The sequence below is a fragment of the Calidris pugnax genome, unplaced genomic scaffold, assembly GCF_001431845.1.
Source record: "Calidris pugnax isolate Ruff unplaced genomic scaffold, ASM143184v1 scaffold273, whole genome shotgun sequence".
NCBI lineage: Eukaryota > Metazoa > Chordata > Aves > Charadriiformes > Scolopacidae > Calidris > Calidris pugnax.
The window spans coordinates 10,913,592-10,936,726 of record NW_015094508.1 but is presented as its reverse complement, the minus strand read 5'-3'; the positions used below and the strand labels follow the sequence as shown (position 1 = coordinate 10,936,726).

Genomic DNA, 23,135 nt, shown 5'->3' with positions numbered 1-23,135 from the left:
AATACCTTTTAAGTATGTTCCTTGAACATTTCCTGGTTCGTTCTGCCATTCTATGATGCAGTCTGAGCTGTTGGACACCAGACACCATTCGATCACGTATTTAAGAACGTAACTGTTAGGAGCAGTCCACCCTACCCACAACTTGCCATCTTTGGGTAGTGTTCTAACATTCTTCACAGGAGCTGTGATAAAAGAAAACAGAAAAGTGATAATATTGACAGTTCTTCCGCTAGATATTAATAATAATAGCTACTGTCAAATGTGGACAACTTTTTGGGTTATTGTAATGTTGACAACTTCACAGGACCTAACGTAAAAGCCATTTTCTGAAATTTGGAAGCTTGCATCTGAATTCTTGTAGCAGAAGTCCCAAATAAGTACCATTAGGCTATTTAAAAACTAGAGATTAGACTCAGCTTCTCTGTTCTCAAACACAGTAAGTTGCCTTACTGCACAGTAAGGAGACCACAGAATCACAGAATGGTTTGGACTGGAAAGGACCTTAAAGATCATCGAGCTCCACCCCCCCTGCCATGGGTACCTCCCACTAGAGCAGGTTATTCAAAGCCTAAAAAGCTCAAAGATACTATGTTTCTTCCAAAGGAAAGTGTCTATTTCAGAGAGGTCAAACCTTGAGACACTTCTAGATTCCCATTATAATCCTCACAGTCATGTACCTTACCACGCACTCCAGATGGAATGCTACTCTGTTTGAAACGTAACCTTAATTAGTTTATCTAATAGTTTTAGAACCTGTGGCTCTCCCTTAGTGTTTACACTGAAAGGCGCATCTGTCCGTATACTTATTATTTGCTTCCCGTCCTGGTAGTTGTTTGGATTGTCTAAGAGGAGGGTGGAAGTAAAGAGAAACCAGCCTGTATTTACTACTACTGCACAATGCAAGGGACATGAACAGTAGGGAAGCAGTGGAAGCAGATGACAAAGCAACCAGGGAAGATACTGAAAGTGTGGGAAAGCCAGACTAGAACAACAGAAGAAAGGGGTCAGGGGGAGGATCAGAAAGCAGAAGGAAGAACAATGGTGAGATGGTATACACATGAAGTAAAGGATACTTGCTTCCCCAACCCTTTGATAATTTAAAAGACAAAAATGCCTGCTACGCTAGAAAAAGAAGCAATAGGGAATACAGCGCACAGTAGCTCCAAGGACCAAAAAGAACAGCAAAATAGCACACATAGCTTCAAATGCACCTGTGAGTACAAAATCCACGTGTTCCCTAGTATATAAAAGGTAGCATCATTTAAAGGCACAAGACTGCAGATACATTCAGAATACTTTAATTGTGTGTCCACATAAATGCTATCATTTTACAACACTGAAGATTTCTTATAACAAAACCATGCAGGTGCAGTTGAAAGACACATTACTAGGACACTAACCTTTTGAATTACTTGCTGGGATAAGTAGAACTGATGGAGGGGATGCCCCAACTCTGTTACGGGCAACCAGAGTCACTTCATAAGTCCCATTTGGCAGCTTTAATGTAAAGTTGGTGGTATTAACATTGTGTTTCACTGGTGGACTGGAGAGAGATGATTTAGCTCTGATAGTTACTTCATACTGCAAGATTATTCCATTGGCTTCAAATGGCTCCAACGCCTGTTAAAAACACATCTTTGATTAAACTGATACTGAAGAAACGTGAAAATTTTTATTGTCTTTGATACATAATTAAAAAATCTGAGCGCAAGACAAGTTACAAGATCAAATAGCTGCATATTTAAGGAAAGTGCAAATAACCTGCATTCATTTCTGTAAAGCAGTAAGTTCAGGAACAATTTCTGGTTTAAATCCTCTCTGTTGTTGGCTTGTACTCCTACCTAGTGGTTGAATAAAACCTATTCCATAGAGACTGCAGAACACATGTTGGTAACTGTTGTTGAACTGGAATGCAAACCAGCCTGAGTAGCTTTTTCTTGCACATGGAAAAATACTTGTTTCTGAATAACAGAAAAAGACTATGTTTCTGTGTAACAGTTTTCAGATAACTTAAACAACTGTTGAAACTGTTGAGTAGCACCAGTTTTCCAATTCTAAGCTAAATAAGGTCAGAAGTGGCATGAGTTATATCAGAAAATGATGCCATATCAATATACATGTAACTTCACACATGCCACTTAGTAATAGGGAGAAAGTAATCATAAAAAAGACACAGAGAACAAATGTGACACAGCTCACATACCAAAAGCAAGCAGGAGATGGGAACTGATGATAATTGCATTCCCCTTCTCAGTTTTGGACTATTTGGCCAACTAGACAGTACAGCCTATCACATGCAAACGTGCAGTGCTGTGTTTAATACATTTGGCCTCTGGAATGTCTCTAGACAATGGATTTTGCAGCTGGAGTATTTCTGTCCAGACAGTGTTAGAAAAGTTTTAGGATACAGCAGAAGGCATAACATGAAGGTTTACTTTGTTCAAGTGAAAGTTTTCAACTCCACAGACAGTTTAAGGACAGCAAGTCAGAAATCTGAAAGTGGATTCTGTATGCTATGGATCAGAGATGTGTGTCAGTTAACAGATGGTGTTTACACCTGTACTTTTAATTTTTCATAACTATTGTAATAAGAATACTAAAGCCAATTATTGTATTGGTAAAACCTGTACTATCCCAGCTACCTATTAAAGTTTGTTGAGGTCAATTTTGCCACTTAAAAACTCATTTTTTAAAGAATGCTCAATTGCTGCAGTTTATCATGTTGCTTTACCTTCCACATCAGACGCACGGTCCAGAAACCTGGTGAGTCAGATGCATCAATGATCCTCCATATGGGTGGTCCTTTAGATGGTTCTGATAAAAGAAACAATGCTTAATAGCAGAAATATATATTTATTTATTAATAAAAGCATATACAAATAGTGCTTCCTTGGTTCCTCAAAGAAAATAATTCTTGGTTTATTAAGTGGAACACCTGCATGTAAAGATTTCCTAAGGGATGAGCAAAACACCAGCTCTGTGTTCTAAGTGTGTAGTATCAAAGCAACAGAGACACCATGCTGAGCACCTGCAACAATGGGCTGGCGATGACAGTGCCGACTGAGGCACGATCAAATCCACGCTGTGCAGCCTGTGCCCAGAGGCACAGCCCTGCATGTCTGTGTACTGCAAGACTTGCTAAGGTCTGTAGCTGCAATCCTATCTCATAATAGCAAATCACCTAAAAAAAGAAAGCGCAGTCAAATTAAGGAAACAAATTTCTCCTGTCAGAATTCCCCACATTTCTTATTTCCTTTATGCTAAAAAGCGTAATAGAACTGTAGTACTTTTGTACAATACTACAATTTTTTCTGGTGTCAGTACTGTAAAAAAAATCAAGGGGTATTTCCACTATGAAATTAATTTCAAAGTAGAATGAATCAATCTATTCCAGTGCATAAAGCAATAAAAATTGGCCAAACCTCTGCAAGGACCTTAGTCCTAATAGATATATAATCTTAAAATATATGTACATTTATAATCTTGCTAGACTCTATCTTCTCTGGGTGTCATTTTAATGACATATTAAATAATGAATTACTATACCTCCAAAAAACAGTATCAAGTCTAGAGTGTGCATCCCTCTTTATATTAGGAGGGACGGACAAGTGGAAATTGGAGCAAACAATATTAACAACCTCATTTGAGTAGGCTGACTTGATTCACATGAAACAGAAACAATTGTATGTTTTGCCTATGTCACAAATGCCTAGATCTTGGCTAGATCATGAATACAACATGGCTCGTCTCGTTAATTTCCTACTATAACACCTTTGTTCTAAGGCAAAACTAAGACATGGGTACTTAATCACTAATAGCAGTATTTTTGCAAAACTAGTCACCACAGCAGAACAGCAATGTAGTCTAAATAGGCAGGCAGTTCTGAAATCCTAATTGCTCAGGCTGACACAGTAACCACAGAAAACAAAACTCGACTGTCATTAGGAGCTGAAAAGAAGTGACTAGACTATTGAAAGAACAGTTTACAATATCTCCCCTAGAGAAAGCAGATTTTGCATAGAGCTGAAGCAATGCCATTATATATACTTAAATTCCATTTTGTTTAAACAAGTGGTATATACTACAATCTTTTTCTTACTTCTCACATATAAGATGATGTGAATTCAATCAGAACTCATTACTGGGAACTCAGGATAAATAAGGAAGCATTTCTGATCCAGTGCATTTCAGCTCCAAGCACAGTTGTGTTTTGGCAATGAAACCTACATTGGTTTAACTCTGTTTTAAAACATGCACTGAAATGATGCACTGAACAGACTGCTTAAGAAGAGGGTGCCTTGGAAGGCACTGAGGAACAGGTAGGATATTACACAAAGGAGACGAGGAAAAGTGCAAGCAGGAAAGGCTACAGCACATTTAAAAAAAAAAAAAACAGGCTAAAAAAAAATATCAGAAGCTAAACAAATATTACAAAGTATTTGTAGTAATTAGAGGGAAGAATACATTCCCTACTGGGTATTAAGCACACAAACTGAAGGTCCATTCGTTGGCTCTATATGGGGTAGGATCAGTATAGACCAGAAACAAAGCCAATCTTACAGGCTATCAAAGTAGAAATGAAACGGAAATGGGATCAAGCTAAAGTAGTTTCACTCCACACAACCCTAGAACTGGAAGAGAAAAGTTTCTAACTGATAATAACCAAGTTCCCGGAAAAACAAGACATAAAATCTCCACATAGTTGGATTCTCTTTAAAGTCAGAAATCAGCAAGCGATTCCCAAATGCTGCTGCTACTGATGATACAGGAGGAAACCAAACAGGCCTTTAAAATCAAATCCTTTTCAGGGTGATTCACTAATTCTAGAATCCCCAGAAATCACAATGCATATTACTGTAACATACATAGCTAAGCAGCAAAGCTGGTCTGCCAGATAGGAAGATCCTTGGCTACAGTCACTATTTGGAGGTTCAAAAAATGCTTCCTGATAAGGATTAGGTAGTAAAACAATTGCCAAAAGATTTCAAATTGCCAGGACACTTACATGACTGTACATTTGTGACTTTGCATTTAAGGATTCCGTTTAAACTTTCACTTTATAGTTACAGTACTTGACACTTTGGAAACATAACACTTGGATAAAACCATATGGAAATACAGAATTTGAGCTTCCTGAATATAGTCATGGTAAATACACCTTTATCTCGGTATCTTGCTACTGAGAAAAACACCGACTCTTTTGAATGCAGAAGGCAAGCAGACATGGGATTTTCTGGGATATGGGTCAAACAGTCTTAGAAAAAGCACAACATCTAAAAGATGGTTTTATAATTTGATTGAGGGCATTAATAATGGTATAAGTAACTTAAGTATCCAGTGTCCGCTTGTTTCATTTAATCTTTCTAATAGGCAACTGTACAGTAAAAAAAATAAATTTTAAAAAATCTATGAACAAGATTTTGGTACAGGTTTTGCCAAGAAGGGCAACCTGAAGTTGAGCTTAATATTTGTTTGAAAAAGGATCAGGGAACTACAGCCCTCATGAGATCCTTTTCAATGGAAGTTATCTCACTACCCTGTAAATGTGCCAGCACATCTAAGTATTTGCAAGAGGTGATGACATCTCTGGTAAGCAAACTCGAAATAGGAAACTTACTGTCAACTCATTGCTACAATACCAAAAAATTCTGATTAGCAAGCTATACAGAAAAAGTGTGACTGTCCTGTTACCATTAAGAAGGGTAGCTACAAGAATTTGTTAAAATGCTGTTCTACCAGCAGAAAAAAGACTCAATTTATATTTGCAGTGAATCACAACTAATGGCACAGATACTCCTCAAAAGCTTACTGCACGCTGGAATTAGTTAATTTTACCTTTAGCAAGAAGACACTAGTGTAGGGTGTTCTGACACCAACAGAGGTTCAGATTCAAGAAGATACCAGATAGCACCCCTCAAGCTTCTATTAAAGACATTAAATTAGTTCCAGTTCAGCCTAAGTGGGCCATTCAGATGAATGACAACAGGAAAACATACCACAGAAAAGTTATTTATCAAAGCCTAGCACCTACTTGGAAAGCAAATTAAATAAATGCACAGGTTGAGGTTGTATTTGTATATACACTGCATGTATTTTTGTTCTGTTAATGAAAAATGTAGGAATCCCTATTTGAGAACAGGATTTTTTCATACCATAACAAATGCAGGGATGTGATTTTAATGTCAGCGTTCCAACAATTACTGCTCAGTTATTGTTTTGCAACTGTTTTGTACGAATCTACAGTTGCTGCAACAATTGCTAAGTCATGGAATGCTACAAAACAAAACAGCCAAAAAAAAAGTAGTACCAGAAAATTCTAAACATACTCAACTAATAGTTTTGGCACAACTCAATGCCAGAAGGCAGTCTCTCTACTTAAGAGCAATCCTGCAGGAAGGTCTCTATAGTGGGGAAATACTGCAATGACTTCCATCAGCTGTGAAACATACTAAATCAACAACACAGTGAGTTTTATTTTAACGTCACAGCACATTTCCAAGCAATGCATGTGTTCATGAGCAACTGGAAGTAATCAATAAAGTTAAAAAACATGCCATGGACTGCAGTGCACACAGATCTTAGAAGACACCAAGTGCAGTGTCTCAGTGCTATCCTGAAGGAATACAAATGAGTTCAGGGTGATGCAGCACACCTGCAGAGCATATAGTTCAGTGGAGAGAGATGACTGGAGCATCACAAGGAGTTGAAAGGCCAGCCAAGTTGATGAAAACAGTGAAGGTTGACACTTGACTGAGGCTCTTAAGCAGTTTTTCTTTTTTCCCCCACGGCTGCAAGCTTGAAGCTTAACCTAGTGGTTTGCTGTGTTTTGTGTATCTTAAGAAGTAATCAGTTTATAGTCTGAAGTTATACATATCCCGCTTGCAAAGTCTTTTTGTGCAAGACTAAACATGATCCAAATTATTTCTCCAAAACCTGCTGCTAAGAAGTTTTCAGCATTATATCATGATACCAGCAATGCAGAGTTCACCCCTACTGCAAAGGGACAGGATATTACAAGCCCAGATCTACAAGATAACAACTGCAAAAATTATGTCATCGAGAAAGGAAACTCTACAGAAAAAGTGATTTTGTCATTCAATATAGCCTAAATAAAACCATTTCCCATTTTCCACACAGATTCAATCTTGCTTAAGTCAGCAGTTTACAGTTGGCATTCTGTTTCTTATGCTTCTCATGGTGACAACCATATCAGTGATGAGCAGCAGGACTCTTGATAGCTGTGTGTACTACAAACAAGTGGCTAAGAGTGCAGAGGCTGCTATAAGTGACTCTGACAAGCAAGACAGTGTTGTAGATTCAGAATACCTTGGGAAAGTTAATAGTAAACCACAGTGTTTAATTTAGATGCTTTGGTGCATGAGATGCTACACTTTCCATATGCATGTTAATTCATATCATTGCTCTACTAGGTTTGTGAGTAAGTCCATGTACCTGTATTGGGTTTACATAGCAAGGTTTTGGTAGCAGGCGGGCTACAGGAGTGGCTTTTGCAAGAAGCTGCCAGAAGCTTCCCTTATGTCTGATAGAGCCAATGCTAGCCAGCTCCAAGACAGACCCACCGCTGGCCAAGGCTGAGCCCATCAGTGATGGTGGTACTGCCTCTGGGATAACATATATAAGAAGGAAAACAAAACCTGTGTGTGAGCAACCAGGAGAGAGAGAAGCTATGAAGAAACCAAGGTCAATGAAGGTGGGTGAGGAGGTGCTCCAGGTGCTGGAGCAGAGATTCCCCTGCAGCCTGCGGTGAAGACCATGGTAAGGCAGGCTGTATCCCTGCAGCCCATGGAAGTTAATGGTGGAGCTGATATCCACCTTTCTTCCCTACCTCCTGCTTTAGCTGTTTTCAGGGAGCACCTCTAGACTAGCTTTATGGGAAGCTATTCTCATGCCCCATGCATGGAATGCATGGGTCAAGTCAGTCATCATTAAAAGTAATTCAGGAGAGCCTTGTTGCACATATAATTGGACAGCTCAAGTGAGCATACACAATTTCAGCTGGCTATTGCCAAATTGCTGAGCAATTTTGAAAGTCAGTGACCTACTTTCATATATTACTTACTATCTTCAGTGGTGACCCCAGTTGTCTCTTCACTCCAGTCACTCCAGTAGCCCACTCCATCTTCCTTCATGCAACGAATTGAAAAGACATACTCTGTGTAGGGTCTGAGCCCTTGAATACTGAATGAAGTTCTTTGTGAAGCTGTATCTTCAGGAGGAACCTGTAGATGGAAGAAATATTTTAGAGGCACTGGTCAAAAATTGTAAAGCTGACTTCTGTGCTACTACAGCTCCTATCCAAGAGGGGTCCCAACTGCATATGCACCCAATAAAAACAACAGTTTTAGTCCCATCTTATTTCCAAAAGCTTCACTTCTTAACCATGATTTGGTAAGGGATCAGTCACAGTCGTGTGTATTTACCAGGTATGATACAATACATATACTAGAATAGGTAAGCAGTTCTCATATTCTGTTTTCTTTTTTAATTAGTTTACGTATAGCTCTCCTTCCTTCCCATATAATTCCTCTACTTACTGATCTGTAATATTCTACCTTACATTTCAGAATTTTGCTAGGTTATCTGCCTGATTATCGACTGCAAGATACCTGTGCTAGAAGCCTCCTACAAAGCTAGAAAATCCAGGATCATTGCTCCCACTGATATAGAATGGTGTTTCTTAACTGACAGTGGAAATAGTTTGTTTTAGAGTACCTTGTACTTTTGCTAATAAATTAGTTTCTTTTCACAAGCTCTTTACTTTATCTTAGATCAGGAACTGAATGCCAGAAAATATTCTTACTGTACATGTGCAGAAACAGATGTGTGATGTAGATTATAATCTATAGATATACAGACACACACTGACTATCACATGTTATTCCACTTGCAATTAAGGGGCTTTTATAATCAGCTACCCTGCAAGACAAATAACCGCAGATTAAACACACATGGAGGACACTCAAGAGGTTAATCCTGAATGCAAAGAATTGTCCAAGTAGTCAAATTTCACCACAGCTAAGCAAACCTAACTGTTTTTAAAGTTACTATTTCAATAGTCTTGTGCTCATGCTAAAAGGACAAAAGTTAAAGGGACTTAAAAGGACAATGTATCAACAGATCCTGGATTTGCAGAATAAGCTGTGTGGGACAGTGCTTTTTAAAATATCAGTACAGGTGACCGTAATAATTAATCTCTGCATCTAAAGCTCAAACAGTTACTCCAAAGGAATACACTATGTTAGCATAACACAAATACTTATGACTATTTGCTTCAAACACCGTATTTCGCTAAGTCAGAAGTGGTGTTCCTTCCAACAAGTCACAAAATTCAGAATACTTTTTGACCTCTGTATTGAAACAAAATACGGGAAGATCTTGATGAAAAGAGTGTTGTTGCTGGGATATTGCTGCTCTGAGAGAAGGCTTAAAGAGAGGCAAAACTGAGAAGCTACTGAAAATGTATCCATAGACTGATGTAGAAGAAAAAACTGCAACTCTTGACGACATGAACATATTACTGCACTGAAGTAAGGCATACTCCTTACTCTTTTCCAGCTCCTTGACTGCATCAGGCTTAAGGCATGTATTCAGGATAACCATACTGTACAGAATTATAGAATCATTTAGGTTAGAAGAGACCTTTAAGATCGAGTCCAACTGTAAACCTAATACTGCCAAGTCCACCACCAAACCATGCCCCTAAGTGTTACATCTACATGCCTTTTAAGTAACTCCAGGGATGGTGACTCATCCACTTCCCTGGCTAGCCTGGTCCAATGCTTGACAACCGTTTCAGTGAAGACATTTTTCCTCATCAAGTGTTACATCTACATGCCTTTTAAGTAACTCCAGGGATGGTGACTCATCCACTTCCCTGGCTAGCCTGGTCCAATGCTTGACAACCGTTTCAGTGAAGACATTTTTCCTCATCTCTAATCTAAACCTCCTCTGGCACAACTTGAGGTCATTTCCCCTTGTCCTATGTCCTGTTACTTGGGAGAAGAGACCAGCCCTCATTTCGCTACAACCTCCTTTCAGGTGGTTGTAGAGAGGGATAAGGTCTCTCCTTGGCCTCCTTTTCTCAAAACTAAACCACCCCAGTTCCCTCAGCCTCTCCTCATAAGACTTGTCCTCTACACCCCTCACCAGTTTTGCTGCCTATCTCTGGACTCGCTCTAGTACCTCAATGTCTTTCTTGTAGTGAGGGGCCCAAACCTGAACACAGTATTAACAGTACAGCCTCACGAGTGCTGAGTACAGGGGGATGATCACTTTAGCTGCCATTTGACAAATGGCTAGGTTACAGCAGAAGAGTGACAGGGACATTAATAACATTACCTGCATCCAGTTCGTGTCACCAATGGTCCTATAGCGAATATTGAATTTCAGCTGCATCACAGCTCCTGAAATCCGATTCTCCCAGGAAAGCTTCAGAACAGTAGGTAGTATTCCTGAGTTGACTGATAAGTTGTGTGGAGGCAGAGGTTTAACTAGAAGAGAAGTAGTTAGAGTCATCTCTACAGCTGTATTTCACCATGCCTCTAGCAGTTGGCACGCTATGCTGTAATGCTACCATTAAAAGCCTTTCACAAGCTCAAATGGCTGCTACTTCACACTGGCTTTAAAGCAGACTACTTAACAAGAACTCACTATCTGAATTGTGATCAAATCTCTCACCTTACCTACCTTTGTCCAGCACAGTTCAAGTTCTAGTCAACAATATTTTGGCCATATTAATTTTTAAAGTGAAAAAACATTAACATACCGATTCCACAATATGCACAGAAGCAGCAGTTATGCATTACTAAAGCTTTAAGAGGCATATAGTTACCAATCTCAATGGGATCAAGAACAAGGTGATCAGATTCAGCCTTCCCAAGAGCATTTGCTGCTTCTACCCAGAGCTCCAGGTTAACAAAGAACTGAACATCATTAATTGTACAAGAATTGTTTACATCTTTTCGTATACAGTCAGGAAATTCATCTTGTGGCCTAAATAAAAGAGAAGGAAAAACATGGTACAAAGCAGTAAGTTTGCTTTCCTTTAGAAAATCTTTTTAAGTAGATCAGAGTGATCAGTTTAGCTTGTCTATTTCCCTTCTGCCATTATCTTTGTAAGCAGACAGGTGGGAAGAAAAGGTGAAGAGATCAGAACCGCTTGTTCAGCCACAAATGCGTGATGACAATAGAACAGAAATGAGAATAAAATCTCTTGACTTCAAGTCACATAACTGCAAAAGCACAAGCCACAGTACTGTAACTATAAAGTTGTATAAAAAACTGACAGCTTAAAAAATAAATATCAAGTACTGATACACTTAATCAAAAGCAATATGGTTAGTAACTAGACACTTATTAATGCATTAAATGATGTAGTGAATATTACCTGTATACCCTTCAACAGTACAGTGTTACAGCTGCAACATATCATTTCTGTTCATCACCTTCTGCTACACTAACAGCAGTTCTAGGGGCATCACAGTTGCAAAGCATTAAGGTTTTCTACCTATCCATATTTTTTACAACACTTGTTACTAAAACACTTCAGCAGAGTGAGGTAGATGGAAAGCTGTAGGCAGTCATCCCTGTCTCGAAAGTAGAGCAACAATTCTGCCCATTTTAAACTACGAGAGACCATTTGAAGAGTTTGTACTTAAGTTAATTTGCTTTCACAGGAGAAATACTTTTGCTGCAGCTTTCACGTTAGGATTAATTGTGGACAAACACCATTCTGAGTTCTTGGGCAGTACAGAGTAGATAACACCTCTACAAAATCCGGTCACTTTATGTTGGTTTCCCTACTTAGAATCATAGAATGGTTTGGGCTGGAAGAAACCTTTAAAGGTCATTTAGCATGACCCTTATGCAACAATCAGGGACATCTTCTACTTGTTTAGTATGGGATAGAACAGCCAACACAGAAAACCTCAAAATAATTTGGGTCTAGTCAGCTAATGATCAGGTGCATTGCACTCAAGCCACACTAATCCATGTATTTGAAGGACGTAAAACATGAGATAGCTGTTACCCCAAAACAAGTGCAACAGCAAAATCTCAAGTCTGACTTAGAATTACTTTAAATGTGAATTTCTTTAACTCTTCCCTTTCCCCCAAAATAAATAGCAATGCTTCAGAAAACTGGATTTAAGTTAAGAACTCTTCCAAAGGATCAAGGAATTTCAAGGGAGTTTGGTTTAGCCTACGAATATTCTTCAAAATTATTTAGATATTCTATAGAGTGCTACTTACCATCTGTTTTTCAACCTAAAGTGAGTGTCTAGGAAAGTATGTCTTCCAGGATTCCAGGTACAAGTCATAGGATATGCGAGTTTTGACTTCTGATGCACAATACAACTTAAGTTCTTGGGCTTCTCTGGAGGCACTGTACAGAAAGAGTTAATAATTAATCTATATATCCATTTCAACCCAGTAAGAATCATGCCAAATGTCCCATCAGCTCAATTTCAGTGAACATCAGAAGTATTTAGTCAGATTGATTACTAACAGAGGGGGCAAGAAGTGCTAGATACCTTCCAGCAATGGAATACAAGAAGCGTAACCAGCTTCTCTGACAAATAGTAGGCTATATAAGGAACGAGCACCTGACAGTAACATAGAAGGTTTTTTATTCTTTGAGGCAGAACACCCGGTATCAACCATCTGTCATCTAAATCCATTTTAATTCACACAGAAAAAATGCTGGACTGGCATGTGCTGATTTTGCCAATAACCTGAGCTCTAAGACAATTGCAATAGGTCTGTTCTCCCCCAACTAAGCTATGGAAGAAGGATGCTTTAGCTCTGAACACCTACAAGAAACATAAGGGATCTTCATCAATGCACTTTAGTAGCACATAACAAACTTTCACGTAGTGCAGCTGAACTATGTTTTTACTTTTTAAATTCAAATCATAGTACACAGAGTTTATTTCTAGCTTTTAGAATATCACTATTTACAAAACTATAATATACTTTAAGAATCTTATTTACTTTCAAGAAGAATGCCGTTTTAAACAGAAATCTCTTATGAAACTTATAGTTCTGTTCCTGAAGAGCTGTATTGTTCTCAAGCCTGTTATTCTCATTCTTTACAGAATTTTTCTTTAATTGACAAAATGAAAATACAGAGGCCTTATATACAAATGCATCTCAAGACTCATACATGAATTTCAAGTGTAGAATGTTATCTGTACTCTAATTCAGTTTACCATCTTAGGATAGAGTATCTGTCCTCACCTTTCCATAGATTTTGCATGTAACATCTTTTCTGGTAAGAAATTTACTCATCAGAAGTTGAAATAGAAAACATTGTTTTTCTGTGAAAGCATTCTGTAACTAGAACCACATTAGTTTAAATTGTGAACGCAAGCCAGCCTTTGGTACAGAGTATGCAACAACTGCAATACCTTTTGCCAACACTAGGAGGCAACATAATTCATCAGCCATTCACACTCCACTATCGAGGGCACTTACAAACCGTCCACCAACTAATTAAGCAGTAGTATATTAAGTTATTCATGTTACTTTCTTGAGACCTCAGTCTTCTCTCAAAGAGCACTTGCTCAAAACTATGCAAGTACTACCATGCTTGAATAAGGGAAGTTTATAATTGTTTTATATATATTAAAATATATAGGTACTTCCTTATGCATGAAGGTAGACTAATCCAAACAGTATGTTCCATCTGTACAGCAGTTCAGGCTAGCTTTAGTGATACAGATGGGCTAAATATTTCTCAGTACATTAATGAAGAAAACATTAATTTCATAGTGTTAATATGAAAGCAGGACATACGAGTTTATTTCATTTCCTTCAACACTGAAACAGAAGCAAAAACGGAAAAGTTAGGGATTTTTTCCAGGACCTATTTCAGTTAAATTCACATCTTTCTGTAATTTAAATCTTCCTGCTTCAAAATTTTTGGTCTGTCTTCCTGTTTCAACAGGGAAATACCCGAGAGTATTTTCTGTTTTTTCAGAAAACTTTATTTTGTGTGTATTTACCAGCTTTGATGGCACGTAATTTGACAATGTTTTTAAATATTTATCTAAGAATCGAGGAAACAGAAATAAGTGTCTGCAAAAGTGAACATTTTCTACTGTTTGCATTCTCTTCTCTATTTCTCAGCAGCAATTTTCTTAAGATCAGAATAAAAGGCAAGAAAAATGGTACTTACAGCCTACTGTAACTGCAATTCCATAAATGTTCTGCTCAATCTGTCCATCTGCTAAAATGTTGCATGTCAGAGGAGTAGCTAGTGAAGAAGTGTCATTAAATGTGACACTGGAAACTGTTCTGTTTATTTCTCGATACTGTTCTTTAGGTACCACTCTATTTTTAATTTTCCAGATAATTTGATTAGCATAGATATTGCCAAAGTCAAGACAACTTTCATTCAAAATACATAATGCTGTGAAATTGGAACCAAGGGCCAATACAGGAGACTCTGGGATGATGTGACCACATGACTGTACAAGTCCACCTGAAACTAAAAAGAAAATTAATTGCATCTTTGTTAAAAACTACAGAGCATTCCATAATCAATATTGCTGATACAACACTAGCGTAGTGTCAAAAATACTACATGTGTCTAAGCAAGAAATGAGTTGACAGGTATACCTAACAGGTATAAAACTGAAGTGTATTAATGGACCACCAAGCATTTTAGGGGGCAAATGAAGCGTAAGGAATTTAAGGGGCAAAATCAGTGTGGTGTTCCCCAGGCTTTGCAAAAGTGTTTTACTGTGCAAAAAAAAAGCTCTGTTAATAAACAGGGGCTATTAGAGAGAGAGGAAAGGACTTAACGTTTACTGTATTTTGAAGGAGGAACGTAATATACTTAAGGTTACTCTTGAAGTTAAAAAGGTTATTTTCTGTTGAGAAAGTTAACAACAACTAATTGTGATAAGCGTACGTCTTTGTTGTGGTGGACTAGTTTTACAAGAATTGCATGCAAACAGTTAAGTACTTGAGTTGTCCATTTCAAAAGCTTCACTGTGGACACAGTAAGGGTATTTGGGAATTAACAGCGAACTCTGCACATCTGATAGTACTCTTTTTACAAAGGAACTTCCAAACAGCACTAAAACTGACAACTGCTACAGAGGCACATGAAGCGTGTCAAGTTTTAAAGGTGAAATAGATGACTGAAATGCTGCCTTGAATCAACAGCCATCTTGAAGATGATAAATTGCTACACAGTAACTCTTAACTTGATCACAGAGCCTACTACACTAGTTCACTGGTAGCTTACTGTTTTAACAGCCTTTACTCTGACCAAGACATGCTTTCATTTAGATACCATTTGGCATACGTGAAATTAAACTTCAGTTTGCTACAGTGACCAGATTCAGTGACATCAGTGGAATCAAAGCATTTGCTATCTCTGTACATAGATGAGCAATGAATAGAAGAAGTGAGCATTGGTTTAACATGCATTATTTACCATAGTATCAAGACGATAAACCAGGTCTCTCTATGTTAATACACCTTGCTTTCTACCCCCACTGCACAAGTATCTAGACAAAAATCAAGTATGTGCTTCAAGCATCTGATTAAAGAAGTTCTACAAATGTCTTGTGTTTGAGACACAAAATCTTACCTTTAAGAGAACAAAAATTCAAGAGCAGATATAAGCCATGGGCCACCCAGTTCCACCCAGAAAACATGCTGCACAGAATCTCTGTAACAGAGAAAGATTATTAGTTAAATTAAACTATTACTCTTCACTTTAGATCACTGACAAATTCAGATTTGTATTTGACCTATGACAATTTCTCAGATATACACATTTACTTTCCTGAAAGAGTTAGCATGTTCTCACTCTAGAGAAAGAATGGGCATATTGTTTCCATTTTGCAGAACAAAATCCAGTATGACAATATGACTAAATCTGAATGTCTACTTAAGACAATTGATGCAGTTTACAGTCTTTTTAGTTACAAATTTAAGAACTCATAGAATGGCTAGAGTTGGAAGGGACCTTAACTCCAACCCTCCTGCCATGGGTAGGGACACCTCCCACTAGACCAGGCTGCTCAAAGCCCCATCCAGCCTGGCCTTGAACACCTCCAGGGATGAGGCATCCACAACACTCATCAGCTTAAGGTGTTTATGTCATATATGCAGACAAGCTTCACTGGTACTTCTCTGGTAGGTTCAGTTAGAATAGAGAGTGTAACACCACAGGTCAGGTTTTAAAAAAAGAACCCTATGAATTTGGTTACGGTTACCATACTTACCTAGATTTCAAAGGCACTGACAAATGCTTTGCACAAAGGTTCAGAACAACTCACCACAAAACCATGTGTCTCATTCAAAAGAGTGACTTAAAATACATTTAAGACTTATGAAACACAACACCTCCATATCAAGAACTGCTGGCTACTATAGAAAAAGCTTTTACTAACTCTTCAAAACCTTACAAGGGAGTTTGTAATTCCTCAGAAATTGGAAATTTCTTTTAAAATGTTATTTATTTCTGCATTGTAGCAGATCTCATTTTTTCTCTTTTTTGTTTCTACAAAACAGTTTAGAGGAATTGAAGCATTCACAGTGCAGCTTCCACTCCAGTTGTTTTGAAGCCACAAAGCCTCCTCTGGATTTCTCAACCCTCAGTCATAAAGCATCTAAATTACCAAAAGCAAGTGACCATTTTCTACTAAGCATATCAGCTGTGTTATTTTTAGTTACATTTATGCCTCTTTAAAGGAATAGGTAGATTGCCTTAGTTAAACAGGGCATTTAGTCCACAGCCTGTTTTCTAGAAACAGACTTCATACTGTTCTTATAGCTAGAAACTAAACATAAGAATTTCTAGGTTTACTAAGATTCGAGATTAAATTGCCTACAGCAACACTGCTTCTGAAATTTTACTGTTACTGACCTGACAAAACTTATTTGGAAATTGGTATTCTGAGCTTTACCCCTACAGTAGGCAACTCACTAAGAAGTTTTAAAGAATTCCATAGTATTCCCTATAAAGGTAAATTTAAAAGTTATATTTACTATTAACAGAAGGAAAAGAAACTGCAATTTATGATAGAAAATACTTTGTTGTTTCGGTTGCATGTAGTTTACTTCATAATAATGACAGAAAGATCCAAGGCATTTCATACTGCTTAATAAAACTAGACAACACATTTAGCACTGAGGTATCAATACCAAGCTAGAACCTCATTCCTTAGGCACCAGCATATCTAAGACTTCTTTTAAAAAAGCAAACACAAAAAACCAAATCAAGGTAAACAGTATAACAGAAAGAGAGTTTCTATTCACAAGAATTAGAAACCAACAACTAGCACTTTTATAGCAGAGTCTTTGTAAGGCTCACCAACATAGAGGTGGTTCAGTTAGGACTAAAATAACACATGAGAATCACCCAGCAGTATCCTTATTTGCATCTATACTTGTCAGTTCATTACTCAAAGTCCACCAAAATTTCCTATATAGAAATTTTATATTAGAATATTGCCAATTAGATGATTTGGTAATTATATTACCAAGCTTTTATATTTGTCACTAGGTCTTCAGTTTTTTTTTTTAAAGTAAATAACAAGATTTATTTAAAATCAGAATGTAGTTATATGGAGAGTTGAGAATCAAAAAGCTATTAATTTTTTCTATGTTATACTCAAGTACTTTCATTGGCCTGGGTATGAAAACCATTATACAATTTTAAGTGCAATACATCTTTAGATATTTATTACAAGCGTATAGCAAGAGAACAAACCAATTGATTTTTTGCTTATTACGGACGTAAAGTCTTCCACTACCTAAAAATGCCTTTCTGCATTTTTAAAATCCCAATTTGTTTCCCAAATTTAACTAAATTCACATGGTGAATACAATCTAACCCAGAAGAATATTCTCTTTTAATTTAGGTCTTCAGACATTGAATAAAATTAGCACACAGGAATCTATTTTAGTGTCTTGACTTTAACATTTATCAGAAATACTGCTTCCTACCTAAAACTTGTTGTGCTCTACTAAGGATTTTAAATTAACCTTACCTAAAAATAAAGACTTTTAAGTCATTTAAGTTGAACAATTTGAGTTGCAGATGATCTGAAACTCAGGAAAACCCTGAAAGCAACTACAAGCTAGGTGGAAAGAAGCAGCAGCTCTGCTTCCCCACTAATTGGCAAAAGCTGCAGAACAACAGCAGATGCAGCTTCCACACTGAAGAGGAAAGAGTGAAGACGTAAAGGAAAGTTTTTAAAGATTGTTCTCTCCCATATAGTATCATGATTGGTACTACATTAGAATAATGACAGCGTCAGCTAAGCTAAGTATTACATCATTATACTGTTACTGGTTTTCTTTTTTGGTAATGATTTATTTCAGGTCAAATGGTATTTCCACTAAAATCATATGAAGTCATATTAAGTATAGCTCAGATTAATAAAATAGTGAACAATAATATAATGAAATATATTGTGAAACACCGGAAGGAACATAAAAGCCAACACTTAAACAGCAATAACCAACTCAAAAGAAGAAAACAGTCATATAACATTATCACATATTTTGCTATAAAGTATAATTTTTTTCATAAGAAATCAAAATAAGATGACTTCATCTTTTTAAATAAATGCCATTTCCATATTTAACTGTCTTCCAGATATGGAATACATATTAATTGTCCTGAGCATATTCATCTACACATGGGAAGCTGAAGTCCAAATCCCTACCTAGTACTTCAGAAAGGCTGGTATCTGTTTTGAGGGAGCAAAGAAACCCTCCGCATTTTACAGTACTTATTCCACCGCACTTGGCTCCTGAAAGGCAAGAGAACTGAGACTCACGCTCCGTTACCTGCAATCTAAAGTTAAGCAGAATGCCCACCTGCCCACAGTATGGGAAACAATTGGCTGTGATTAGTGTCAAAATCATGCTACAGTTCAGCATACATCTGCTTTTAGGCTGTTCTGATGTATTTCACTTTTTCCCCCCTGCTGATCAATGAAGTTTGAAGGAGACTGAAACTACACACCTCCAAACTCAAAGGGGCTATGGCAATCCTTTCTAATGCGTGCAATTTTTTAAAACATTAGTCTATGGCTTTTACAAGACTGATTCTTAACTGAAATTTAATTCTAGGAGAAAGAACCAAAGTTGCAGTAAGCACTTCCATCCACCTTGTCTATATGAAAGTCTTAAACTAAAAAAAAAAAGGAAAAAAATATGGTGGGGCTTGTAACTAACAAAACAAGGAGTTATACTTCAGATTAGAGTGAGGAAAAAACTTCCATGGAAACTAGTGTTTTCTAATCTGAGCATGTAAAGGCACTCTGGTGCCGACTGTGCATAAAATCTGCACATAAGCTATACCAAAACTTCAAAACATAGTGCCATTATTCAAATTAAATGCTGCTAAACAGCAATTGTTCACTATTAACTACTTGGAGTCAGAGTAAGTTGCAAGTCTGGACAGCAAAAAACTCAGTAGTTTCAGCAATTATGCAGCAATGCCCGAAGTCTTCTGTTTTACAGACTGGTATAGCGTATTAGGAATCTAAATTCAATCCCATGCAGAACTAATACTGAAGCAGCCAGTCAGTTGGAAAGCTTTTTGTTTAAAAAGAAAAAAGCCAAATCAACATTGTATCTATGTGATGTAGTTGTTATATACAACTGAGTGAAGGGGGAAAGGGGGACAGAGAAAGAAACTGATGTTAAAAGTTCATCAGGTTACTTTCATAATTAAGTCTGCCAAAATGGCAAAGGATTAGTCTGTCAAAATACTACACAGTAAAAACAACACGGTCAATTTAGAACCGCTGCTGGTAACAGTCCTTAACTCACAGAACTCGTTATCTTAAGAGGAAAAAACCTATTAAAATGCTGTGATTACTTCAGTAACAACAGACATACAAAATCTATATGCCTTGAGACCACCACATTTAATCTCTAAATCATATGGGACTTCCATTATTCTTTACATCCTGCTACAATTTTGAAAGGAAAGCACTAAGCCCTTATGCCTGGAACCTGAAGTGATCCTTCAGGCAGTATCCTATGAAAAAGCTAATAATGATCCTGAAATCAAGCTTTATATGCATAAAGCATAGCAACAGAATAGAGTCTTATGACTAACCTATGAATAACAGTTTTTGAATAAATGTCAGTCATTAATGCATAGTGGATATCATTACTTATTCTGAGCAACAGAGAGAAGTCTTACAAATTCATCTTATTTCATGAATAATTACAATCACCCCAAATTGTATACTGGTATATGTCATATGATGAGTTACTATCTCTCAGTTTCAGAGAGGTGAGAATTACCGTCCAAGTGACCTACAAATGACAATTTCAGTTTAAGAGACTATAGTCAAAATAACATGTTCTTGCCAGCAAAGCCAGCTTTCAAGTCAGGAAGTACAGGTAACACCACGACCACCACAGGAAGGTGTTAGGTCTATTAAGGCTCATCATCACACCAATCACAAAAGCTCAAAGGATGCTGGCAAATGGATTTCCAGAAATTCCTCAAAAAAAAAAAAAAAGAGCTAATCTTACAGCTTCAAGCATTAATCTCTCACTAAGAATCCACATAGCTCTGGCAAGTAGAGAAGCAATCAGTACATAAAGTGATATTACACATAGCAGCTACTGCTTGAGGTTTTGTAAGAAGACAGGTGATACTTAAAGCCCATCTAAAAGCTCTAACTATTCTCAAGGAATTTTGATTACTCAATGTCTAAATACTCCTAATTAGAAAGCAGTTAATCTGCAAGCTTCCTTCCTTCCTCCAAGCTTACTTCCTTCTTGGAAACCCCAAACACCTTCAAGAAAATCACCTGAAAATCTTACGTAACATTATACACACAGAATATTCTGAAATTAATTTTCATATTTAAAATACCTACACACAAACAATCCCTCTATCCCTTTCACCAAACGGTAAGTCATTTATTGACATTACTCATTCCTTTGCCTCTTGAAGGAGGCTTCTCCCTTTGGGGTTTTAGTATAGCACTCAGAATAAAAAACCCAAACAAAGGGGCACAGGTTAAAATGATTCAAATACTTCATTACAGGCACCAAATATTTGCTTTCAAGATTTAAGTTCTTCTTTCTGGTACCTATTTAAATTTGCAGATCATTTTCTCTGAAATATTTCAGATTTATTATTTTTGCAACTGGCAAGTAGCCTTAGTCTAAAAAACAAATGAATTTATACAAAGTAATGTCTTAGCATTCCATGTGCTCAACTTGAAGTCAAACATTTAAGACTGACAACCACCAATGCTGGTTCTCTAGATGGTTCTTGCTAATATAAGAATCATTCTAAAAGAATTGGCCAAGAGGTTTATTTATTTTCACACAACTGCACTAGTGTTAATCCTCCAGAGAAGCAAATATGGGAGACAGCTTATCTCCATTTTGTGTACAGACTTACAGATGTGTCTGCATCTTCCCCCGTCATCCCAAAGAGTATATATATAGGTTTTCCTTGAAGAGAACACATTTCTAGACATGGAAACAAGAGACTAATATTTATTTTTACCACTTTACTTCTAGGAAGCGTGACAGATTTTCATCATCCTTTCCTACTTTCCTATTGTGATACACCAACATACAGATTAAAAGTTTATTAAATTCCTAAGTTACACGCTTTCAACAGATTATCTTTTACATATCGTTATTCCTCTTAAAGTAACAAACAGTATTAAAGAAGCGAAGTATACATTTAATGTCCTACAAGGGAAGCGAGAGTGAAAGAAAAAAGCCCAGAACTCCCAAAAGTATGCCGGTTGTAGGCCTCCTCCCCCTCCCCGCTTTTCAGTATCAGGGTAGATCATGGATGACAGAACTATAACCCCCACGTAATTCTACTACCAGGTTTCTCCTTCAGAAATGCCTCAGAAGTAATAAGCAGCTACCAGCTGGCATTCACCTAGTCAGCTTAAAACAAGGATGAAAGCCGAGACTGGGATTTATTCTCCTCTGCACTGCCAGCACACTTGGCAGACCGCTTTCCTTTGTGCCTCAGCCTCATCATCTGCAAGATGACAATAATGACACCATTCTTCTTTAGGAAGAGCATCAGAGACCCACTGCAAGGATGGCTGGAGCTCAGGAGCACATCACAAGTTCGCAGACAACTCAGGCAGGCCACTGTGCCCACTCCTCCCCAGTTCCTCAGGGAATCAATCCCTCTGGTAGTTGGATCAGATGTAAACCAAAGTGTGCCCTTCTGCCAAGGCCACCAGTTTTCTACCTTCTGGTCTACAGGCAGCCGGATTAAACCACTTGTGGTGAACGCCACAAAGAGCAACGCTTCCCAACGAGAAAACGCCTGCCGATAATACGCCCAAGTTTATCAGAGAGCTGAAAAAGCCCTAAAGACATAGGTCCAGGGAGGATCGCGGCAACTTTATTAATTGAGACTGTCGGCGTTAACAACCACCGCACTAGAGAAAAACCGGGGTCATCTTCGCTCCCACCCGGCGGGTCAGCGGGAGAGGGGAAGGGTCGCGGGCGGGGCACCCCCAGCAGCTGGTACTACCGGCAAGAAGAGACCCCTCGACAGCCTCTCGGGCCCCCGCACCGAGGAGGCCGAGCGGCCAGCCAGCGGGCGAGGCCATATTGCGTTTCAAGCGCCACCGCCGCGCCGGCTCCCTCAGCGCCAGCCGAGAGGGGGCGAGACGCGCCCCCTCACAGCCCCAGGAGGGCGGCAGCCGGACCGCGGATGACGGGGAAGGCAAGGGATCGGCTCGGGAAGCGAGCGGCACAGAGCTGCCGTCCTCCCCCCACACACCTCCCAGTCAGCCCTGGCGGAGCGCCCATCCGCCAGCCCCGGCCTCCCCGCCCGCGGCGCACGCCCCGCCCCGCCGAGCCCGGAGGAGAAGAAGAACGGGCCCGACGCGGCCCCCGCCGGCGAACGCCCCTGAGGGAGAGGGGTTTAAAGAGGCGGCCGAGGAAGCCGACAGGGGACCGAGGAGAAAGGGGGAACCGCCCACGGCTGCGAGCCCTCCCCGGCCCTTACCTGGCCCCGGCGCCGCCTCACGGCGCCCCGCGCCCGCCGCCAGCCCCTAAATAACGGCTCCGCCGCCCCGCGCCATCGCGCCGCCGTCCCGCACGCGCGGCCCCACGCCCGGTCACGC

The 23,135-nt window shown here is 38.7% G+C and overlaps 1 protein-coding gene across 2 annotated transcripts in view; it reads right to left on the bottom strand.

Annotated features, from left to right (window-relative positions):
- IL6ST (interleukin 6 signal transducer) overlaps nucleotides 1-23,135 on the bottom strand; it is a 33,696-nt gene that overhangs the window by 10,158 nt on the left and 403 nt on the right. The window contains exons 1-10 of one of the 2 annotated variants that reach the window (XM_014964939.1): nucleotides 23,018-23,078; nucleotides 15,623-15,703; nucleotides 14,198-14,509; nucleotides 12,271-12,403; nucleotides 10,853-11,013; nucleotides 10,360-10,511; nucleotides 8,081-8,240; nucleotides 2,732-2,814; nucleotides 1,401-1,620; nucleotides 6-182 (exon numbers count right to left, since the gene is read on the bottom strand). In XM_014964939.1, the coding sequence (XP_014820425.1) occupies nucleotides 6-182; nucleotides 1,401-1,620; nucleotides 2,732-2,814; nucleotides 8,081-8,240; nucleotides 10,360-10,511; nucleotides 10,853-11,013; nucleotides 12,271-12,403; nucleotides 14,198-14,509; nucleotides 15,623-15,689 (1,465 nt within the window). In that variant the 5' untranslated portion in view covers nucleotides 15,690-15,703; nucleotides 23,018-23,078. Of the gene's footprint in view, nucleotides 1-5; nucleotides 183-1,400; nucleotides 1,621-2,731; nucleotides 2,815-8,080; nucleotides 8,241-10,359; nucleotides 10,512-10,852; nucleotides 11,014-12,270; nucleotides 12,404-14,197; nucleotides 14,510-15,622; nucleotides 15,704-23,017; nucleotides 23,079-23,135 lie in introns of those variants that run through there. The other variant, XM_014964940.1, reaches the window with a different exon arrangement.